The following is a 10,232-nucleotide window of genomic DNA, read 5'->3' on the forward strand; positions in this document are numbered from 1 at the left end:
GAAGATGGGATTGGGAGGGAGACAAACCATAAAAGACTCAATCTCACTGAGGGTGGACGGGGAAGGGTGGTGGGGATATGGACATTGGGGAGGGTATGTGCTATGATGAGTGCTGTGAAATGTATAAACCTGGCGATTCACAGACCTGTACTCCTGGGGATAAAAATACGTTATATATTTATTAAAAGTATTAATTAATTAATTTTTAAAAGATTTAAAAAATGCCATCCAACACATTTGCCTCCATCATTTTTGATGAGAAATCTGCTGATTTTCTTATTGAAGGTAACTCGTTCTTTTAAAAAAAATTTTTTTAATTTATTTCACAGAGAGGGATCACAAGTAGGCAGAGATGCAGCCAGAGAAGGGGGGAAGCAGACTCCCCGCTGAGCAGAGACCCGATGTGGGCCTCGATCCCAGGACCCTGAGATCATGACCTGAGCTGAAGTCAGAGGCTTAACCCACTGAGACACCCAGGCGCCCCTGGAGGTATCTTGTTCTTGACAAGTTAATTCTGCTCTCAAGAGTTTCTCTTTGGCTATGACTTTTGACAATTTGATTATAGTTTGTTTTGGTGTGGATCTCTTTTTGTTTATTCTTCCTGGAGTTTGTCAAGCTTTTTCTTTTTTTTTAACCTGAGGTTAAGTAAAGAATTCTTAAGAAATAATACCAAAAAGGTAATCCATAAGAAACTCTAAAATATTATTAAGTTAGATTTCATTAAAATAACACATTTGATCTGAGAAATACCTTTTTAATAAAATGAAAAGATAGATGTAGAATGAGAGAAAATATTTGTAAATCACAACTATATCCAGAACATACAAAGAACTCTCAAAACTCCACTATAAGATAATAAACTATTCATTTTTAAAATGGGCAAAGGACATGAAAAGACACTTCACCAAAAAAGATAAAAGATGGCAAATGAGCTCATTAAAACCCATTAGAAAAACACAAATTAACACCATGATGAGATGCCGCTTTAACCCTATTTGAATGGTAGAAATAAAAAATACGACAATATCAGTTTCAGAGAAACTGGAACTCCTATATATTGAAGGAAGGAATGGAGAATGGTACAGCCACTCTGGACAACAGTTCGCTTGTGCTCTCTCTCTCTCTCTCTGACAAATAAATAAATAAAATATTATAAAAAGCTCTTGTTTTTTGATTTTCTGTTTAGATGATCTGTCCCTCGGTATAAGTGAGTTATTAAAGTCCCCTACTATTATTGTATTATTATCAATTAGTTCCCTTACGTTTGTTATTAACTTTTTATGTATATGGGGTGCTCTTATTTGGGTGCATAAATATTTATAATTATTATGTCTTCTTGCTGGATTTTCTCCTTCATGATTATAGTGTCCTTTGCCTCTTGTTACAGAGTTTGTTTCCAAGTCTATTTTTGTCCAATGTAAGTATTACTACTACAGTTTTCTTTTAACAACCATTTTTATGATAGATGTTTCTCCATCCCCTGACTTTCAATCTGCAGTTGAGTCTCCTATAGGCTGCGTATAGATGGGTCTTTTAAAAAATTTTTTTAAAAATCTATTATATCTCCCTATGTCTTTTGATTGGAACATTTGGGCCGCTTACATTCAAAGTAATTGTTGATAAATATGTATTTACTGTCATTTTATTATTTGTTTTGTGGTTGTTCCTGAAGATTTCTCTGATCCTTTCTTTTCTTTCTCTTTTTCATGGTTTGCTGATTTTCTTTAGAGATATATCTGGATTTCTTTCTCTTTATTCTTTGCTTATTTATTACTGGTTTTTGATATATGGTTACCATTAAAGTTTTATATAACATCTTCTGCATATAGCAGTCTATGTTAAGTTGAAGTTAATTTAAGTGTATTTATTTTTTAAAAGATTTTATTTATTTATTTATTTATTTATTTATTTATTCATTCATTTATTTATTTGAGAGAGAGAGAGTAGAAGTGGGGAGGAGGGTCAGGGGGAGAGGGAAGAGCAGACTCCCCACTGAGCAAGGAGCCCAGTGTGGGGCTCAATCCCAGGACCCTGGAATTACGACCTGAGCCAAAGCAGACGCTCAACTGACTGAGCCACCCAGGCAACTTGATGGTCACTTGAGTTTAAATCTATTCTTTACTCCCCTCCTCTCCATGTTTTAGGTATATGTCTTAATGGTTTGCATCCCTTTATTTTGTGAGTTCCTTGACTGGGTTTTTACAGAAATATTCATATACTGCTTTTGTGTTTCCTACTTTCATACTCTCACTTTTGGTCTTTCCTTTTCACTCAATGAGTCCCTTTTAGTATTTCTTTCCGGGCTGGTTTACTGGCTGTTTTACAGTGAACTCTAATTTTTGTTTGTCTGTGAAACTCTGTATCTCTCCTTCTATTCTGAATAGAAGGATAGTCAGCTACACCTTCTGTTCTTAAGGGTAATGGCCTTTTGAAGAAGAGGTTCTGTAGTGCCTTTCCATGTAGTGTTCCTTATTCTGCAGGGCCTGGTGCTTCTGGGATTGTCTCTAATGTGTGCTGCATGTGCTCTTATATATTGTCCTGGCCTCTTTATCCTTTAAGCCAGACATCTGCAAAGGGTCAATTTGCCTGTTGTGGACAGTGTTTGGTCCTTGGTCTAGATTTGATGCATTTTAACTAGGTCTGCTCTGGTCTGCTTGTGAAATGACACCTGTCACCACCACTGTTGGAACTGAGGCTTTGCAAATCTCCTATGTTGGGAGATGTGGTTTGAGCAGGGTTTGGGCTTGTCTTTTGGGGGACAGAGCCCACTGCATTGGGACTAAGGCAAGCGTACCTGGGAAGTGCAGTTCCACCAGCATGTAAGGGCCAGGGCTTAGTGTGAACATGTTAGGTAGTGAGTGTGAGCAATGCACTGGTTCCCACAGGTGGCCCTGTGCTTATGCAGAGGGCCAGGGCTGGGAAATGGCACTGGCCAGTTCCTTTATTCCTGGAGGGGTCTCTCCATGAGCATGGTCTTTCTGGGACACACTCTAAGATGAGCAAATAAGCTCTCCACTGTGCGTCCCAGATGCTCTTTAGATAGCTGTTTCCATGGTGTATGTCTCCAGGTTGTTTGACTTCATCCTCTGCAAGAGCAGTGCAGTGCTGCTCAGCTCTCTCCAAGCCAACCCCACTAACACTTAGAACTCCAGGTTTTAAGCCCTGCAGGTTGCAAGAATTAATGAAATTCAGCCCCTCTTGCTTTCCAAGCCAGTTGCTACAGGGATTAGTTTTCCATGTGTGTTCCCTTGTGTGCTTGTCTATCTCTCTCGTTTCACCACAATCACGGCTCCCTCTTCACCACAGTGGCCGTGATCTGTTTTTGCCCCAAACTACATCTCCACACTACTCGCCTTCTTTGATGTGGCCTTTTCTCTATCTTTATTTATGGAGTTAGTTCTGCCAGTATTCAGGTCCATTTCTGGGGGTACTTAGGATGATTCAGTAGTTATCTAATCATATTTGTGGGATGAGGTGGGCCCAGGATCCTCTGACTCTGCTGCCATCTTCTAACTTCTCTCTCTGTATTTTAAATGTTTTGAATCACCTCCATCCTGTTTTACACATGGCTACACCAATTTGCATCCTCACCAACAGTACAAGAGGGCTCCCCTTTTTCCACATCCTTAGCAACACCTGTTATTTTCTCTGTTTTTGATTTTAGCCATTCTGACTGGTATGAGGTGATATCTCTTTGTAGTTTATTCATGCAAAATCTTAAAAGAAATCATCACCCATAGATGATGAGTCCCATCAAAACAGTGTATCAAACCAATAACAAGGAAGACATGAATTTTAGGAAGCAGAATATCCCACTTAGGGTCTTAGTAAAGAAATGTTTTAAGTCAGCATAACACTCTTAACCAATAAAGATTGAAACAGGGTCTTGGAAGGTAATTTCCAAGAACAAAGAAATGGATATAGTTGGAGACTTGAAAAACATTGTCAATAGGTTTGTGACAGAAACGTGAACTCTTGAGGGTAGAAACTTCATCTGTTTTTCTTAATGATGTAGTCGAACATTTTAGTATAGTACCTGGCACATGGTAAGCCCTCAATACAGATTTGTTAAATAGAAAATAGAGGAAGAGTGCAGGAGAGGAGAAGAATTTGAAACAGCAAGTATACAGTACTGTTTTAAGAAGTGTTTCTGTGGGGCGCCTGGGTGGCTCAGTGGGTTAAGCCGCTGCCTTCGGCTCGGGTCATGATCTCAGGGTCCTGGGATCGAGTCCCTCGTCGGGCTCTCTGCTCAGCAGGGAGCCTGCTTTCCTCTCTCTCTCTCTCTCTCTCTCTCTGCCTGCCTCTCTGTCTACTTGTGGTTTCTCTCTGTCAAATAAATAAATAAAATCCAAAAAAGAAAAAAAGAAGTGTTTCTGTAAAGGTGATCAGAGAAAAATGGAGTAGCTTGAAAGAAAAGTAGAATCAAAAGAAAGTATTTTTAAATTAGGAAAAATGACAACATACTTGTATGCCGATGGGAATGAGAAAATAGAGAAAAACATTTAAGAATGAGGGAAGTTTTCTTGTGATTGCTTGTATATTCTCAGAGGATTGGGAAGCAAAGTTACAGGTACGAGTGAAGATGGTTCATGGTCAGCAAATGCCCCCAATATCCTGAACTTGCCTGGATATTCCATTCATCTTTTTATATGGAACTTTTCATAATAAAATGCCGTGAAAAATTAAAGAGAAATGCTTCTATTAAAAGGCATGATAAAGAAGAGTGAAGGCAAGCTACAAACCAGAAGGAGATATTTCTATTAATGAAATCACCAAAGAATTATAGAATACTTAGAGAACGCCCACAAATAAATAGGTAAACAACCCACGGGGAAAATGGGCAAAAGACAGTAAATAGACACCTCATAGGCAAGGAAAACACCAAGGCCACATATATGAAAAACTGATCAATATTATTACTAATCAAGAAATTGCAAATTAGAGACACCTGGGTGGCTCAGACAGTTAAGCATCTGCCTTCGGCTCAGGCATGATCCCAGGGTCCTGGGATCGAGTCCCGAATTGTACTCTTTACTCAGTGGGGAATCTGCTCCTTCCTCTACCTGCTGCTCCCCCTACTTGTGCTCTCTCCCTCTTTCTCTCTGACAAATAAATAACTAAAATCTTTTTAAAAATTTAAAAAAGAAGTTACAAATTAAACCTATAATGAGGTACCATTTCACTTTCACTAGATTGGCAACAATTTTGTAGTTTGTTAATAAGAATGTGATGGGGCACCTGGATGGCTCAGTGGGTTAAAGCCTCTGCCTTTGCTTCATGTCATGATCCCAAGGTCCTGGGATCAAGCCCTGCATCGGGCTCTCTGCTCAGCAGGGAGCCTGCTTCCTCCTCTCTCTGCCTGCCTCTCTGCCTGCTTGTGATCTCTGTCTGTCAAATAAATAAATAAAATCTTTAAAAAAAATAAGAATGTGGACCAAGTGGAACAGTTAAACACTCTTGATAGGAGTGTGAATTAGTATAATCATTTTGTAAGTAAATCTGGTGTGATCTAGTAATGTTGGAAATATGTCTCCTCTATGAGTTGAAAATTCAAGTCCTAAGTATAAACACTAGAACACAGCTTTGCAGCCATTTTATTCTCTGGCCCACACAGGAAATGCTGTTTGTATGACACACAGGAGTAAGATGACAAGGCTGTTCAGGGCCAGAACCAAGAGATCTAGGGTCTGTGGACTGGCTCCCTCTAGGACTAAAAGGGTCTCAACCTTTCATGTCCAAAAGTTGGAGGACTCTCACAAATGGGCACCAGGAATCATGCTCCAGAATGTTTATAGTGGCAATGTTTGTAATGTTCCCCGCAAATAGAAACAAACCAAATATCCATCAATGTTAAAATGGATACATAAATTGAGATACAGTTGATTCTTGCAATTTGTAGAGCCCATATTTGCAAATTTCCCTACTTGACAAAGTTCATTTGTGACTCCAAATCAGTACCAGCATGCTTTCCTTGTCACTTGCAGGAAGTGAAAAATTTGAGTCACTGGAAATACATGTATGTTCCCAGATGAGGTCAAACAAGGTGACACTTTGCCTTCTTCTTTCAGTCTCATACTGTAAGCAAGGGTCCTTTCATGATGTAGTTAGTACCCCACACTTTGCATTTTTGTGCTTTTTGTTGGTTACTTCACAATTAAAGATGATCACCATGCTTAGTGCTAATGTGTTGTCTAATGTTCTTGAATGAAAAATGACTGTGATGTGCCTTATGGAGAAAATATTTGTGTTAGATAAACTCTGTTCAGGTGTAAGTTATAGCGCTGTTGGCTATGAAGTCAATGTTAATCAATCAATAATGTATATTAAACAAAGTCCCTTTATCTTTTTTTTAAAGATTTTATTTATTTATTTATTTGACAGAGAGAGATCACAAGTAGGCAGAGAGGCAGGCAGAGAGAGGGAAACAGGCTCCCTGCTGAGCAGAGAGCCCGATGCAGGACTCGATCCCCAGGAACCTGAGATCATGACCTGAGCCGAAGGCAGCGGCTTAATCCACTGAGCCACCCAGGCGCCCAACAAAGTCCTTTTAAAGAGAAACACAAATGAAATATGGATAGGCATTGATCAGTTGAAATGTGACCAGAGGATCATAGGAGCTTGAAATTATATTTCCCTTAGGAGCAATATTTCAGGATTGCCTAATTCTGTGTTCATGGCAACTTCATAGAATGTAACTACCACAATAATGAGAATTTACTCTATATTCATTTGGTGAGATAGTATATGGCACTGATAATGATTCCCTGCCACATGCAAACACAGGGATGAGTCTCAGTTACACAAATTATTCCCCTGTATAAAGAACAAAGGAAGCAGTAAAAGACAAGATGTTGTTAGGATTATGAATCTACCTAGAAAATAACTAAAAGAAAAGGGAAGGGAGTGATTGAATGGCTCAGTCGGCTGGGTGTCTGCCTTCAGCTCAGGTCATGATCCCAGGGTGCTGGGATTGAGTCCCACATTGGGCTCCTTGCTCAGTGGGGAACTTGCTTCCCCCTCTGCCTGCTGCTCCCCCTGCTTGTGCTCTCTCTCTGACAAATAGGTAAAAATCTAAAATAATAAATAAAAGAAAAGGGAGGGAACAATGAAGACACAGGATAGAGGTTACTCTCGAGGAAGGTGAAAGGAAAAGGATTGAGGGATACATGCAAGAAACTTCTAAGGTAATGGTGATGTTTGAAAAAACACTGCTGTAGAAGTTTATTGAGGGAGTAAGTGACTCTTAAATCTGTCTCTCTGGCTCTGATCCCTCATTGGAGCCCCAGGGCAAATTTCTAAGTGCATTTTGGATAATTATACCTGCATATCCTACAAATACCTCAACCTTGCCATATCCAAAGTCCAAACCCATAATTTTCTTCCCAAACTTCCTTTCTTCCTGTGTCCCTCTGCTAGTGAATTCTCCCTACCATGAAATAACTCAAAAACAGAAATTTTGGTCATCTTTGACTTCTGCATCATCTTTGGCCTTCAGGGACCCCAAAAATGTGCCTGTCAGATCTCTTGCTAGAGGGAGCATTGTGGAATGACAAGCCCTAGCTGTCACTTCTTTGGCTCCACCACTAACTTTGTGCCAAGACTACACATCTCTGGGAAATTCCCAGCCAATGACTAAGCATGGCAGGGACATACTGCTGGGGGACAGGACTCCACTTACTGTTGGCTGTGGGGTGGGGAATCCATGTGAGCCAGAATAAACTAAAGTCTACACTTTAGTTTTAGAACTAAACAGCATCTGAAATTCTTCCTATTTGACTCCCCCCACCCCTCTTTCTCCCACATCTCTCTTAAAGATGTCAGACATGCATCACATTTTAAATAGTCTTCCTGCTTACTGCTGCTGCTTCTCCTTTATTCTTCACATGCCATTTCCCCATAATGATCTTTCACAATCAATCATGTCTTGGTATCCATATTTTTGTAGAAACCAAACTAACAACAGTGGTAGTCAGGAGTGGTCTTGGCAACAGGCTGGAAGATGGGGTTTATGGACTGGATCCCTTGTTACCCAAATGGCAACAACAGTACCATCCTGAATATTCTGTGTGGCATGGATAATTTTTTTTTCAGTGACTCTTGATTTATTTTAAAAGGTAATACCAAAGACAGTAATAAGGCCAGGGAGAAATGGCACCATTCTAACAGCCCAATCCCAAAGGAACTTTTCCCCATGTTACAGAGAGGACTCCAGCATTCATAAACACCAGACAGAGCCTTTGGCATAAGGATTTAAGGATGGGCAGGAGGCAGCTGATGTGTTGGACAACAGAGACCCTCAACAGAGAACAGTCTCCGCTTCAAAATTAAAAACAATTCCCTAGGAGAAATGGAATGCTGATAATCGGTACTGAATTTTGTAGGGGAATGACCCACTTTGGTTTTCCAAGTGAATGTAATGGAGATTATGTACTTTCTTTACAAATAACTTTTCTCCCTCACTGTAGACTTGAGATCTGTCATTTATGTTATCTGGGGTTCCCGAAACATTAACATCTTTAAAACTAGGGGGCATCCCATGGAGAGGTTTAAATTTCTGTAAACCAAGGTGAACTGTTCTTGTGGAATAGTAAGTCAGCAGCAAATGAGGTAAATCCGAGGCCCGGCCATGGATGCCACTTGCTGGGTTAGTTTTTGATGGCCATGGTCCAGAGGAGCGGGTGGTCCGTTTCTACAGTCACGACACCAGACCCATCATAGGTATTGGAAGTACTGACCAGTGTTCCAAAGCCAAGCATGTTGTTTGTGAGGTTCCACTTTAGGCCTATTGTCGTAACATGATTGCAAGACTGTCCAACAGGAATAAGGCCGCACCAATCACCTTCCATTCCAGTATCTACATGCATTTTGTGATTTCTTGGTTGAAGCAGGTAGATGAGAGATTCCTCTTGGATTATTATAATTGGCACAGGAGTGATGCAAGTAGCTTGGAACAGGGTGCTCACAGATGCCATAAACTGGTCAAAACGCCCACCAAAACCTCCCAAGGTCATGATTACATCTACCTGTAGGTGGTTTTCTTCTATCTTTTTTGGAGACATTCAAGACACTTGGTGAAGTCAGTATGGTTTTGGTCAGGTGTTGAAATAATCTCACATCCCTTGACAGCATAATATTCTTTAACTTCAGGCCTAATAGAATCAAAGTCTCCACTGATGAATTCAGGCAAAAAGTTTTCCCTCTCTCCTTCCATGATACCATGGAAGGTATCTTTTTTGCCTGAGGTTGGCACCTCCATCAGCACAGGCTCTCAAAAGGGCTTTGCTCCAAAGATGACGAACACATTTGTCCAGAGGCTGATTCAGAACCACAAGGCAGTATTTCAACTTCCTGGTGGGAAGAAGGGGTTCCAACGGGGTAAAGGCATGCTCCATATCAGACTACAGGCCTACAATGGTGGGTGGAGCCCGCGGCGAGCAGAGCCGGGGCTCCGGGAGCGAAGGCGATCAACCGCTCGGAGCTCAGCTGAGGAGCCTCGACCTCTGTGTGGCATGGATAATTAATAGCACAAGGTTAACTGGAAACATCACAGTATAGAGTTTTATCCTAGCTTGTGAGATGATTCAGGCCTTTGAATGGTATGAAGGGCACAAAATCCAAGGAAGGCCAAAAGTGGCAGTCATCTACAAGTTGTACTGATGCCCTTAAGAGACACAATGCGTAACTAAGGAACATTATCAAAGAGTTAAGGGCTAAGGGTGAGACACACAGAGCTTCCTTGGTAACTTATAAAAAGGCCCATTCCTACAGCAGAGGAACAGGAGACACACTGAGGATCCCACAGAGGATGTGGTAGTAAACAGGTAAAAATTCAGAGGCGGTTACATCCTCAACCAACACAGGCCCATTATAGGAAGTTGAGGGTTCTCTTTGGAAAAAAAGCCAGATTCCGAAGATCGGCCAGGAAATGTCCCATACATGCCCCCAAGGAAGCTGGTTTTGCAGAAACAGTTTTCTATCTTGATTACAGCAATAGTTACATGTTTTACCCATATATTAAAAATCAGGGTACCGAAAACCAACAAAGGAAAAAATGGTTAATTTAACCATAACAACTCAAAATTTATTATTTAAAAAATCTTTTAATGCATGACATATAAACAATGGGACACAAAATACATCTCAAAATCATGGCACGCTTCTGAAAAGTGATATTGGAAGTTAATTAAAAAAAAAACCAGAGAGTAGATCAAGGCCTTCAAAATCCCTGGGGG

General features: G+C 40.5%; 1 protein-coding gene across 1 annotated transcript; it reads right to left on the reverse strand.

Moving 5' to 3' along the window:
• Positions 1-8,645: 8,645 nt before the first annotated feature.
• On the reverse strand, positions 8,646-9,139 carry LOC132007370 (thiamin pyrophosphokinase 1-like). The gene has a single exon (XM_059385521.1). It carries the CDS (start codon positions 9,057-9,059, stop codon positions 8,646-8,648), a length of 414 nt encoding a protein of 137 aa, XP_059241504.1. The 5' UTR covers positions 9,060-9,139.
• Between the last annotated feature and the right edge of the window lie 1,093 nt (positions 9,140-10,232).

Source organism: Mustela nigripes, chromosome X (genome assembly GCF_022355385.1).
Source record: "Mustela nigripes isolate SB6536 chromosome X, MUSNIG.SB6536, whole genome shotgun sequence".
Classification (NCBI taxonomy): domain Eukaryota; kingdom Metazoa; phylum Chordata; class Mammalia; order Carnivora; family Mustelidae; genus Mustela; species Mustela nigripes.

What these genes read in the sequence shown, in the direction of transcription:
- LOC132007370 (XM_059385521.1), bottom strand. Translation starts at nt 9,059, where the DNA reads ATGTCTCCAAAAAAGATAGAAGAAAACCACCTACAGGTAGATGTAATC.